The sequence below is a fragment of the Contarinia nasturtii genome, unplaced genomic scaffold, assembly GCF_009176525.2.
Source record: "Contarinia nasturtii isolate CC-2019 unplaced genomic scaffold, AAFC_CNas_1.1 Cnas_scaffold_414, whole genome shotgun sequence".
Lineage (NCBI taxonomy): Eukaryota > Metazoa > Arthropoda > Insecta > Diptera > Cecidomyiidae > Contarinia > Contarinia nasturtii.
Genome location: NW_022197768.1, coordinates 5,023,663 through 5,038,034, shown reverse-complemented (window position 1 = coordinate 5,038,034; position 14,372 = coordinate 5,023,663). Strand labels below are relative to the sequence as shown.

General features: G+C 33.7%; 2 protein-coding genes across 7 annotated transcripts in view; one reads left to right on the top strand and one right to left on the bottom strand.

Moving 5' to 3' along the window:
* The window catches only part of LOC116338489, a 241,244-nt gene that overhangs the window by 47,380 nt on the left and 179,492 nt on the right, over positions 1–14,372 (top strand). The gene's annotated exons all lie outside the window — the stretch shown is intronic.
* LOC116338488 (putative fatty acyl-CoA reductase CG5065) lies at positions 5,667–13,522 on the bottom strand. 4 transcript variants are annotated; one of them, XM_031763785.1, is made up of 11 exons: positions 13,409–13,522; positions 9,219–9,430; positions 8,933–9,026; positions 7,669–7,923; positions 7,409–7,554; positions 7,167–7,306; positions 6,938–7,100; positions 6,626–6,868; positions 6,285–6,436; positions 6,082–6,187; positions 5,667–6,004 (listed from the first exon to the last, which is right to left on the bottom strand). In XM_031763785.1, exons 2-11 carry the CDS (start codon positions 9,353–9,355, stop codon positions 5,851–5,853), a joined length of 1,590 nt encoding a protein of 529 aa, XP_031619645.1. In that variant the 5' UTR covers positions 9,356–9,430; positions 13,409–13,522; the 3' UTR covers positions 5,667–5,850. The 4 variants fall into 4 exon arrangements, with proteins under 4 accessions (XP_031619645.1, XP_031619646.1, XP_031619648.1 ...); XM_031763786.1 differs by lacking the exon at positions 13,409–13,522 and adding an exon at positions 12,591–12,985; XM_031763788.1 differs by lacking the exon at positions 13,409–13,522 and adding an exon at positions 12,832–12,985.

The following is a 14,372-nucleotide window of genomic DNA, read 5'->3' as shown; positions in this document are numbered from 1 at the left end:
ATTTAATAATATTGTTGGTATATGATGTTTGTGTACGAGAGTTTGTTTTGTGGTTTTAGTTTGTATGATAATAATAAATGTTATATAAACTGGAAATCAGCAAACGTAGCGACTACGATAAGGGAGCAATCCCGTTACAAAGTACATCATTACGTTATGTGTGTGTGTGTGTCTTTGTGCCTGTGTGCCTGTATGTATAAATTAACAACTGCAAAAATATAAGTAAATTCACCACCATTAGCGCAATTGTGCTTTGAAATGCAAAAATATATTTGACATATGTGGTGTATTTGCTTATCTATCTGCCTCGCACTCTGTCGATTTTGCATAAGAATACTAAATATACGAGAGAGTGAAAGTGGGAGTGTTAAAGTTCATCTTCGTATATTTAGCAAATAAAAAGCGCAACAATCATGAAAACGAAGAAGAAAGGATGCGGTAAGAAGAGAAAATGAAAATGTCGTCTATTTGATTCGAATAGATATGTGCGTTTGGTGAACATTTGTTTGAATAAAACATCGATCGAATGTTTTATGTTATATTTTACGGTAGCATATCAACAATTCCTTGGCAATGCCTCGAAAGCACATATACAAATACAATGTATCCTTATATTCCAGAGGAATGGAAACGCTAAGAAATATTCGAATCCCAGCGAAAGCGTCTTACAAAAAAAAAAGAATTATTTATTTGCATTAGATGAGACACAATGCGTACGGTGAACAATATGAATTGTGTAAATAAAAGGAAAAATTGAACATGAACATAGAACAAGTCGAGGCACAGTCACAAACCGTAAAAGAAATTGCGTACATCATTCATCACATTATTGTTTTCTTTCTTTTTCTTTACCGCTCTCCTGTTTTCTCTTTACTTATATAACGACTTAGAGCGCAATGCTATTGTTGATAGTAAAAATGTGAATAAAAAGTGCGACGAAAGAACGCACGAGAGAGCAATCGACACAATGACAGTGATCATATGTGCCGTGGCTCCACATATTTACAATTGTGAATACAAGACGAAATGTGTGATAAATAAAAGGAAAAAAATAAACAAAAACAAACCCCATGCATTCAAATTGCGAATAATAATCATCATAATAGATTGTAATGAGGCGTTGGGTGTGCGCATTTTATGTTGCCGTTGAGAATCGGGGGGTCAGTTACCACTATACAACCACTTTGATTGACACCATAATATTTATGTAGTGGTTTCACACATTCGTTGTTATCATTGTCGAGCGTTTCATTTTCATTGGTTTAAAACCAAGGCGCGCACGTCCTTTTTTTTGCTATTTGGTTTAAAACCGCAGACATATACACCGAATTAAATATTTTTGTGTACATGCTTCTGACATTTTAACACTTGACAAAGACGAAAGCGGAAAAAAAAGTGTTCGAATTTTCTTTTTTCGTTTGGTATTTCATGTTTCGTCGTTATTTTGATGTTTTTGTTTCAATAGTAAGCCCCCTGAATTGAAATAGAAGAAAGACAATCCAATGTGCTATGATGAACCATTACACATCATTTTGACGAGCAAGTAGCGTACTTAATGGCAGACGTTGTCAACAAAAATTTCGTAAAAACAATGAGTAAAGCATAGCGCGCGCGAGCTTGATATACACAGGAAAGACAATGAACTCAATGAGGAAAATGCCTAAATAAAAATGAAACAAAGAAGAAGAAAAAAAGGGAAAGAAAATGTAAAATATAAAAATAACACACAACAAACGTAAGGCGACAGGCGTGAGATTAAGAATAAGAATTCACTTTTAACACTTCGACTTTTGTTTGCAACTCATTTCGATTTCAGTTTCTTTGACGGGCGAAGTGGCGTTGAGAATTCTTAACATTTCTTCTTTCGATACACTTGGAAAGAAAGAGTGACTTCATCACATATTCTCTATATCGTTCTTCCGTCCAAACCTACCATGTACAGTACTTGAGACATATTTTGTTCGTAGACGCTCGTGCACCACATTATTCCCACACCAAATGCCATTCGATACGATTTGGGCCCTTTCAAACGAAAATTATTGCTTTTCTATTGCTGTGTCGTCGTGACATTTTTACTTTCTTTCTTGTCTCATCATTATAAAATGCACGATTGATGTACGCTGTGACTGAGAAAATCGACATCTATTATTCATTTTGTCTATTTTAATGTAAACTTTATGCGTGGATATTGTGCCATTCATTGGCAATCGCCATGCAAACAATTGTTTGCTCAACGGGAAATGCTATTGTAAAAAATAAATGACTTATAAGTGAAGTTAGCAAAAGTGGAGAAGAAAAGACGCGAATTTACTGAAAGTGTAAATATTAGAAAGAGCATCAGAAAAGTTATGCTCATCCTGTTGGTGGGTACCAGAAGTGATGGAAGAGAGAGAAAGACACTGTGACCACACTAGCTCACACAATGTCACACAGATATACAAATTCCTCTATAATACAGAGGAATTAATTTGGCGAATCTTCATGTTAGATTGCCACCATGTGACGCAAGACATTCAACACAATGCATATATTGATGACAAAGAGAATGTTTATGGAAGGCAATAAGATTCGCTATCCGACGAACTCAACCGGATTGAGTCAATAAATCGGTGGGAATGTTTGCAACAGTCTATAGAACTGGTAAATCTCAAATATATGGACGTTTAACCGGAAAAGTATTGAAATCAATTCGTCTCACAAATGCAAAATGTCATTTACATTCAGCGTATACTTGCGCACAATCATTCAAGCAATAATAATCTGACAAAATGGAATACGATCCCAATTCAATGGAACAACGAACTTCATTCAGTTCAATGGTTACTGCGATGTAGTTGGAAGTGATACTCTCACGAACGCTGTCAAGGTCATGTTATCTAAATAACAATGGTATTTACCAAAATAATACAATCGTCAGTCGTTCACAATCATTGGCAACAAATCTGTGTGCCGCAACAATAAAGCAATGCGAATTTTGATAAAAACAAAACAGAGATAATGATATAAACCGAAATTGAAGAGAAAAAGCGCAAAGAAATTTAATAGAAACTGTAGGAAAAAGTTGCAAAAGAGATAAAGGATAACCAAGAAAAATGAGTGTGTAGTCGACATTTGGTGACGTAGGCTACAAACAGTTTGATTAGATGTTAATTTTTGGAGTGCAAAGTCGAAAGATGCTATGGGATAATTTTCATGTATGCTCAATGTTCGTACACTTCGTATGCATGAAGATGGAATGATACGTAGTGTATAAGATGAAGAAGAAAAAAAAGAAGAGACGGAGAGAGAGTGAAAAGAAGGAATAGAACACACTAGAGACATTCGCACGTGCACCTTGAATGAGGGAATAAAGTGCAGATAGAATGTTGTATGCATGGTTTGTAACATGGTTACACCTCAACACTTAACAATTGATGAATATAAATGGCATAATAAAATTCGCAATGTAAGGAAAGCAAAGAAGAAAAAAAAAACATCTTATCTAATCGAAGTATGGTGTTTGCACTGATTCTTATTAACCAAAAATTCATTATGCGTGCATGTACGAATCTTTGTGTTCGTGTAGAATCTTCACTCATTTTGGCAATGATAAGTGGCAGCAACATTATGATATACATGTGTGAACATGAACATGGAATGAATCGAGCGTGAGGTGAAGATGTGAATCAAACTAGGCCGAACACACACACAAAAGTTGATATGAATGCGATGATGAAGAAGCCACTTAAAGATCTCATGCAAATCAGCCATTTTTCTCAATTGGCAATTTCAAGCGCGTTTTTTTCGTCTCTTTATACGGCTTCCACTTTTTCTTTGTTATAATTGTATGTGAAACGAAGGAGGAGATTAATCAAGACACCCATCACCATCCAAATCACTTTGCTGGTATGGAATTAAGAAAATATTTTTTTTCTTGTTGAATTTCACACACATGCATATAAAGATTGTCAGACATGTTAATCTAAGCACAATGACACCATATATAAATTGAACGAATCAAGCGCGTAAGACATCGGCATCGGCATCAGCAGATTAAGATTAAAACTCACACATTTGCCTATGTAATGTCTGATTTTCTTCACATTTTATGAATATATGGGCAAATGTAAACAAATATACATTGTATAATTTACCATAAAATGCACATGTGATAAGAGAAAGAGAGCGCGCACGAGAGAGAGAATGAGTACTGCGCAAACACAAGTGACAGGAACACAAACATAAGAAGCATTCATTAGAACTTTCGTATAAATATCTTGTTGAAAGTTATCGTTAAGTTGAGTTAAGTTAAGCCGAAGCACTTTACCAGAGCACGTTCATCTTTCTCTTTCTCTCTATCTTTCTAAGTGGCGGCATTTTTTGGTGTGTCTACAATGGGCTTTTCCTCTATTGTTGTGATAAGAGTGATAAGTTTGTGGAAACCGCGTCAAAAACACTGTCACACACATAAACGCACATACATTTGAGATGAAAACGTTGAAAAACCACTTTTTCTTTATCCATACATTTTCCATCAACTTCTGACAATGAGGCAATCCTCTATCTATCTCTCTCTCTCTCTCTCTTCCACATTTAACGTGGAAGATGTAAAAACGCACTTCATATTCGATTTCAGTGAGTTTACATGATCATCGTGAAGAATAGAAAAATTAAGCACGCAAGCAATGCCATTCAAACACCTTCATCATTATTATTACCATCATTGCACGTTGTATGCACATTGTCTGCTCAATTCAATGCGTCATGGTTTTACTTTGTTTTTGCTTTTGTGCGTTAATCTGATGTAGAAATCAAACGCGGTGAACACAATTTTCCGTTTAATTACTTTTGCTTTAATGTAAATGAATAAATAAGCGCTTACAAAAGTGTGTGTGCATTAAACCAGGATATATCACATGATTTGACATAGCACGTTGTGTATTGCTTCTAAGTTTTGTGCTATATGTGTTTCATTTTTCACACTATATCTCTCGCCTTCTCATGAGTGTGCTGATTTTCTCTAAAAATGGTTTGTGCTCCACATATGAAGTTGAAGACATTATTTCGATTACTTGTTGTTACGTCGTGTTTATGTTGAAAATTACAGTACACAATATACTTGGAGAGTTTGTTTCAATGCAATATCATCTAAATATTTGATTTCTTTATGAATTTTAAAGAATATTTAAGTATTCTTTTGCACAACTATGGATCGTTTACGTTCACAAAAGTTGCACATACTCTTCGTTAAAATGTGTCATCAACATAACCACTTAAGTGAAACGCGCGAAACAACAGTATCATCATCATCGTCGTCATCATCATCATCATTATCATCAGCGGAAACACAACAATGAACACCACTTAACTATGCCATAACCAGCGACGAAATTTTCAACGAATTGAATTCATGCACTGATTTGATTACGAAATTCACGCGCACTTTTAAAAGCCACCACAAATCACTAATTACCATAATTGCATACGGTTTGTTTGTCGGTGTATTGTGTAAGCAAGAACTACCAACGCGTATGCATTATAGATACACAAAAGAAAAACAACAACAATTTGTAATAGAATTTAAAATTAACCAATAATAATACACTATCCACATGCATATTTTTGTTTTATTTTCTTTTTATTCAATTTTAAACATAATCCATATATTTAAAAACGATTTTTTCAATATTTCATATAAAATAGTAATTATGTTGATTAAATTGTCGATTGCACTAAAAATGGTGTCTATTTCTGGTTGCCCCGCAAAAGAATTGTTGTTAAAGGTGTGTTGATTATAGTAGAGCGTCAGCCATGCGCTGCGAGTAAAAGTAGCTAGTAATAGTAACAAAGAAATCTTATGAGCTACCAATATTATGCCGATATATTTGCGTCCAATGTGTCAACAATTGAATCGGCTATCAACACTGAACTGGTGGAGAAAAATGAACCAAATATTGCTCCACCCACATAGTAAATAAATAGGCCAAGCATCAAAATTCGAACGAATCGATCGACACAGTACATTCTGTAAATCGAAATGTGCATTGATTTAATTGATTGAATTATAAAATAGGTTTGAAGGAGAAAAATAAAAGCACATACACTTTCATGTGACGTCTTGCAGCTGGAATTGTCTCATCGCTCTCCTTCAAAATGTACAATCTGGCGGCATGAATGCAGTGCTCAAAATATTCGTACATATCAATTTCTAAAAACGTTAGAAAAGCATAATAATAACAACATTAAATGAATAATTTCATGTGGTGTATTATTTATGTCAAATCGGTTGCACTCGATATACATACGTTTATCCTCAATAGCGTAGCGTTTTGCTTCGATTTCATTAATTATTGTACGCATATACAGTACATTGCTGTTGTCAAAGTCCCATTGATTGTTTGCATAGTATTCGAATACATCGAAACCTTTTTGGATTCTTCGTTGAACCCGGCACAGTCTGTTTTTATGTGAATGAGAGAACATTGACATTTAATTAATTGGCCAATTATCATTGCAATGGTAAAATATGAAACAAAACAAGCGAAACAAACAAGAGGAAGAGAAGACACACAGAAAGTGGAAAACCCTCGAAAACGAATCTTATTTTTTCATTCTGCTGTTGTTATTGTACCACACGAATACTTACACAGGCGGATATCGAAGACAGAACAATAAGCAATCGATCAAAATAGCTGGAATCCAATGGAATAGTATACAACAGATGTTATGATGCAAGCGATTACTCTTCATTGAACCGCCTGGATACCAAACAACGCCATTTAGTGGCAATTTGTTACAAATTATCCAACGACCACAATCAATCAATTCTTTCCAAGACACTTTGATTTCGGCTGAACTCACCAAATGATAAACACGTCGATCGTAATCTCTGTGCAATTTGCAAAACGAAAAGAATTTACAATGAAAAATGAAATGCAAATGAAACGAATTTACATACTTGTTGTAGACGAAATTCCATGACGAAACCATAATTCCGTTAACGGCATAATCAACCGGCAAATAGTCACCATAACTGCTTGAATTGCAATACATCGAACGAAGTACACCTTTACCAGCGCCAATAAGCAAACCAGTGGGTCCGTTAATATTATCGGTCCAACCTTATGAATAAATGAAAATAGTCAATAAATGAATTCCACACTTCATTTAATGTTTTTCTGTCCAACCTGGGATCGGTTCATATCGAATCGGAATTACAATTGACGGACGCATTATAACAGCTGGCATTTCATTCATTTGTTCGACAACCAATGCTTCCGATAAACACTTTGTGAACGCATATGTATTTGGAAATCCGCCCAAAATTCTACAAAACAAATACAACAGACCAATGCATTTTTGATAAGAAGAATAAGAAGAAGAAGAACGGGGTGTATAAGCAATAATTGACATTGCACAAAATACTCACTGTTTGGTCATCGTATGCACAATATCCTCGTCAAGCCATTCAATCGATTTAATGATTCGATGTGGATCAGCTGGTGCTGGATATGGTTTTTCCATGAGTAATCTTTCATTCAAGTGACAGTATGATGTCGATACATAGCAAAATAGCTGCAGAAAACATCAAATAATTGATAAATTATCGAAAAGTTTGGTGTTGAAATGGAAAAATTGCAATTGTTGTTCTATAAATTGGCAATTTTCAATCTATTTTTTTTTGCTTACCGCCAATTTCTTGAATGTTTTACTCAGTTCGAGCATCAGTTTGGTGCCACGGGTATTCAGCAAAACAGCACGCTTCAATGTTTCGTCGAAACGAACGGTGGCAGCACAATGATAAACAATTGAAACATTTTCAGCTAACAATTTTCGATCGTCATCCGAGATGCCCAAATCAGGTAACGAACAATCACCGGAAATCACATGACATTGATTAACGATCGTGTCCAGTCCTCGAGTTTCTTTCAATCCGTCAAATAACTAGAAAAAAAAACAGTGAAAACATTTTTAACTCTGTGCACTTTTGTTTTTTGAAACAACAAATGACTTTTACTTAAATTGAAATACGAAAATCGAAAATTTCAAAACAAATGCAATCAATTGATTTATAAAATGTCAGTAATGTCTATTGACGAATTAGTTATCATGATTCATGACGAATATTGGCGATGGCGATGCAAAACATTGAGAAAACAAACTAATATTTCAAGGAATCAAACTGACTGGAGTCAAATTGAATGAAATTGAGATATATTTCTTGTGTTGGCACGTTTTTTTTTAAATTTGGAACAGAGAATTGTAGCCGAATAAATCACGTAATTTTGACATGCTGTCAAAATAAAAGAGAAATTCACAAAATTCCATGGTTCAAAAGACCGTACATACATTGCCAATAAATAAGATTATGCAGCAATCTCGTCAATGGCCGAGAACTGTTGTTAACTTATAAAACCTAATTAAATATCAATTAATATGTATATAATTTAATAATAAACGGCCTTCTTCACATCGGCTTTGAATCAATTTCCATTCGATTACGAAATAGGCACGATATATGAGCACCTAATCTATTGAAATGTTCATCTAATTTTTAACAATTATAACATTGATAATGCACATTAGCCTTGGATATTTCATCTTTTTTTCTTCTCTCAATTCATTGCCGTCCATTGAATGACAGTTACCATCGGTTGGAGAAAAAAATGTGCAACAATGTCTTATGACCAGACAATGTGAAATTTGACACATAGTATAAACTGTTAATGTCAACAACACTACAAACTAATCGTATCGGTATAATAATCGTATGGCACTTGGCCGCCTTTCCTTATTCGGTCAAATTCTGGCATATTATTCAAAAATTCTTGAATGCAATTTTTTTCATTTGATTTTTTGAAAGCTTGCATAAATGGCGATATTTTTGAAGAGAACAATGCATTCAAGAACATTTATACAATGAAATTGTTTATCAAGATATTTAGCTACTTACCACATTGCTAAAAATATCAGCCAAGCGGTCAGCCGGCTGTTTGCCTCTCTTTGGTCGAACAAGCAAATAAATTTTTTCTATTTCTGGACAAGTTCTACAGAGAACGAGGTATAAATAAGTGCATCAGTAAAATAAGTGGTAAAAAAAGGGTACGGAATTTCATTCAAAATAAATGTAGTTATTTGTTGAATTCCGTCGTCTGACATTTCTTCATTCTACGTGAATATTTTGAAAGAAGCAAGAATGCACGTGACATGGTCACCAAAATCAAACAACAAGAAATTACCTCAAAAATTTTTCAATTAAAACTTTGCCCAAGAATCCAGTTCCACCTGTTATAAGAATGCTGCGATTTGCATACATTTTTCGTACACGATCTTCCTCAACGCTATCGAGAGCTTCCACTTTGGCTGTGTGTTCCATATTTTTATTGTTTCGTCGTTTGCGTTGCTATTTAATTTTATAATTTCACGATGATTTAAATGTCTGTCAGACAATCTGGTTGAAAACAAAGAAAACCTTTTTATTTATATTTAAAAAAAACCGCATTTTTTTAATCGTAAAGTTCATGTAGTGCCGTTACAATTGTAATGGTTTTGTTTGCGTGTCTCTTTTTCTCTTATTATAAATGATTAATAATAAGATATGTCCGTTGACGGTCACAACGACAAAAGACGATTTTAATTCGGTGAAAAACATTCAATTCATGGCCAAGCCTCTTTTTAATTCGTAATTTTGGCGATACATCATAAGTTATGTACGGTTATGTATAAACGCGTTCACAAACTGATACCATTTTTTTTTTTCATTTCATTTAACTAAAGCAATGGACACAAACAGTAATGCGTACCGAAATTTATTGAAGCGAAACTACTTTAATGGTTGTTTTGGTAACACTTGAACATTTAATATCTTGATTTCAATACATAACAATAATGACCCAAACACAAACAAACAATAGTGAAACGCATGAAACAGAGTGAAAAATATTTCGATTGAAAAATATTTCGGTTACAAAATGCTAGTTAAATGTTATTATTGTTATTTTGAGAAGGGAATATGTCAATGCAGTATTGTTTGGATTCTTCGAAGAAACAAAAAAAAGGTGTAATTAGGTGGAAAATTCATTAAAATTTCATCACTTCAAATACTCTTGTATGTTATCGCTCTATTGCACTCTGTTGCAATTCAAATATCAAAATATTTGAAATAGTAAGCGCATAAAATATGATTCATCATGTTTCACATAGTTCTTATGATGGTTTCATTGTTTTACTACTTGATTTATTGACAAAACTAGTTTTTTTTTTTCTTTTCGGCAATTTGGTGTTTGCCCACGGAATTATCGAAATTGAGCCATACACGGCACATATTTGCAAATATCCCACCAAACCGGTGAAATATATATATATACATGGATGTATAAATACCGGCCCAACAACAACCATAATAAAAACAGCAGTATGAATAACCCGGTAAACGAGCAATAATTAATTTAAGGAATGAACGAGATGGTAAAAATAACAACATGTGCAATGTTAACGATTAAAGTTCTTTGGTGAAACCAAATATAAACCGCATTTTTTTGTATTCATTCAAAAACGAACCACATGCATTCGTATTCAATGTATATGAGCCAGACGAAAGAAGTGCACAATGCTTATAAACCAGAAAATAAAAATTAAAGCAAAAAAAGTAAAAAAACGATCGATGATGTAATATAGTGTAATAAATATTGTACAGTAGCACAATGTGATGTGATTTCACTTGTAACACAAATGCATGAATGAATTCACCGACGTCAAATTAGCGACATTTTGTTAATTTTTTTATATTGAGAAAGACAGAAAAAAGAAAGAATAACAAGCAGCCGAAAATGATTGACGCCGTTAATAAAATTGGCACATATAAATGTTTACCCATTTTTATGTGTCAATGGTCATGCCCTCCATGACTCTATTACGACGCTCTAATGAAAACAATCAATTGCCATATTCAAAGCGTTCACATCGATTGGAATGCAAATCGTTCAACAGATCACAACCTTTGTTTCTCATATTTTTCTTTAAAAAAGACAGAAATATATTCGTTCCATCGATGCAGTATCAGGTCTTCTCAATGGATTACAAATAGACATTCTAAAATGAATGCTAAGAGCAAGAGTTCTCTTCCTACCACATTTCATCACAAACACGTTCAATTTATAATCCATAATTTAACGTTCGTCGCTTCATAATACTCGTTTTATATTTTAGACGGCTCTATATACAGTGGCTATTTATCCATTGATCGATTTAAAAGTGAATTTATTGTGAAATGCGTGTGAATGTATTACTAATGCAATGGAATTTCTACTTTTGAGTAGACGAGTGAATGTTGGTGGTTTCTTTTGTTGGTTGCTTGGTTTGGTATGTGTGCGAGTAAAGAGACCCCTTTTTGGTTTGTACACACTTTTTTTATCTCTCGCATCATTGCAGTCTGTTTGCAAAATACATGCAATATACTTCTTCACCATGCACACAGTTTGCCATTAAAGACTTTATGCATTTATGGTTTGTTGGTGTTGCTTTTTCTTTCTGTATCTGATTCTTGTTTCTGTGTTTTTTGTTGTTGTTGTTGTTCGGTTGGTCGCTCGCTTGCTCGGTTCGATGTTTAGCTTTTACAATCGATCATGTAATCGGTGCACAACACGTACAAATTGTACTGGTACAGTGTTTAAATGCCGAATGCAGACAAAGCAGACTTCAATGCAACACACTATAGAACATGGTGAATATTTGTCGCTAATTTTTGTCGGTATATAAGTGTACACTAATGCATTTTTTCCACCCATTTCTTACGATTTCAGCTATTAATCCAACAAACATGTGACTTTTACACATGGAAAGAAAAAATGAATACACGCGCGCGTATGGTTTCTATTTTATTGCATTGAAAGTGAATTAAATGATTGCACATCGAAAAAAAAATTTACTCGCTCTGTCATTCAAGCGGTGAACTGCTTTTTTTCGGCTGCGATTTACTTTGGACATCTTTTTCTTAATGCATTGCTTTAATTCAATCAAATCAAATATTTGACACGTGTTAACTTTGTCACATCTTGCAAAAATACTGGATATTTTTAAATGCCTCGCCTGAAAATAAATGATGAATTTTTCTTCATTTGTTTTCTCATTCGAATGAATTTCAATGTTAATCACACGAACACGATTCTGGCTGTTAACCTCAAGAAAAAGATGAGGAGAGAATAGAAAAAAAAAAATAATTGCGATAGTCTTTTGTTTCAAATGTTCAACTACGCAATCAGTGTGGCTTGCTCACAGCTTACATATTTTCAAGATGAATGCAATTTTATTCAAACACAGACGTTCAGCTTGGCTAGATGTTCAGTTGATGAAACAAGTAGATGCATCTGCAAACGTACACGTTTAATTTACTTAAACCAAATGGCAAACGCTAGCCACAGCCGGTAAACAATAATGCTCAACACTAGAATTTTTGACAAATTCTCTATTTTTTTTCAGTTTACTTTGTTTATCCAATATGATTGGACTTTGTTAAGCCAAAAAAGAACTAATTATCATGACTGAACTAAAAGCCACTGCGTATGTCTGCAAAAATAGAACCGAGAAAGTGCTGATTTGCACGATAGACTCACGTTGTTATTTATGCGTGCCACTTGACTTCTAAATACATTTAATTTCATTTATAATGCATTCGGTTGAATTTAGTTGTTGAAATTGCGCAAAACAACAAGTATTTTGAGCGATTTCTTCATACGTTGTTTTATTTGATTGCCTTCTTTTGTGCATGAGTTGTGTGTGTGCGAATTTTTAAGGCATTTTTTTTTTCAAAAACATTCCAATCGGCTTTGGTGCTGCGTAATGTGGTCAATTTGCCCAATTGATTTTACTCCACAAAATCAGTCGACCAAATGCAAATCTCTATATATATTAATTCGTAATTAAACTTTCACTTTTTGTATCAATTTGTGTTTTCAATGTGCGATTTTAATGTGAATTTTTGAATTTGAACACTTTTTATAAATAACTTTGTGCTGAAATTTGTCTAATTCATCGCTACCATAAACTTTGTTGATTGATGAATTTTTCAATCGTTAAGTAGTTAAAAAAACGATGGTTCTGAAAATGATAAAATTCTATAAAATGACAAGGCGAATTGTCAACACACAAAAATTATTATTAAATTACAATTACTTGGGTTGTGGCGAGAAAAAAAAAACTAAAATAAATAAAAATTGAAGTTATTCCAGGAAAAAAATGAAATTGATTATTCCATAGAATTTTTGTTTTTGTTTCTTTTTTAACAAACACAATGAAAACGTTCAATAAATGTTCAACGGTAACGTGAGAATAAACACGCGTGCAACACACAACTGATTCGAAATCCACTGAACAAATTTTTGTTTACGATAAATTTTGTGGCACGATGTTAAATAATGAATTAGTTACAAACCGAATGCTGTCGAATTTGTATGCGCTATAGCTGGAAACACCAGAAAGACTGAGGTGTCTAGCAAAATTCCAACGCAGGTATATTGGCAGCAGTAAATTTTACAACAAGCGTTTCTTGTTTCTTTTCGCTTTAATTTTTGATGTTGCTGTTGTATCTGTTGTTGCTGCCATTGCCACCGTTGATGCGTTGGGCCTGTGTGATTGCCGCATTTTTTTTATTTTTTTTTCATATTTTGTTGTTGATTTTTTTGCGATATACATTGCATACGGCCTTTGCCATACATGAAGCAGTAAAATGTACTTTATTATTACGTTTTAGTGTTGAATCAGTTAACACGATGTGTATGTGTACATTGCGTATGTGTATTGCAAACGATGGTTTGATCCATTCTCTTTCATGTGGTATTATTGTTGTAGTGCTACTTCTTGCTTTTATGCATTTCATTTGCCGAGTTTTGCGCTTTGGCATGTCTGCCATCTCTCTAAGATCATCTCTTTATACATATTTTGGCTGCTAATACAGTTGAAATTGAGGCAAACACATTTCAATCCGAATGTGGTTTCTTTGAAATTCAATAACTTAATGGACTTCAAATTCGTTAATGATATTCAGCAGAACACTCCGTGGTCAATTTCCGCAATACTTTCAATCACACACGTTCCACGTCTATTGACAGACATTCTTTTTTTTTATTGTTAACAAAATAATAATAAACGATCTATGATTGCGCCATAAATTGCATTTAAAATGCCATTAAATCACATTTAATTATATGAGATAGGCTCACATAAAATCAACTGAATTAACTTTGAAAGGCTAACAAATTTGAATTTGTGATATAATGGTGGCATAACCATCTCTATCGTGCAATTTGAACGAAATTATATTCTCTTTGTTCTGGCACAGCGTCATTGTGATTGGTTGTGATTTAATTCTTGCATAAAATACGTGTTTATGCACGAAT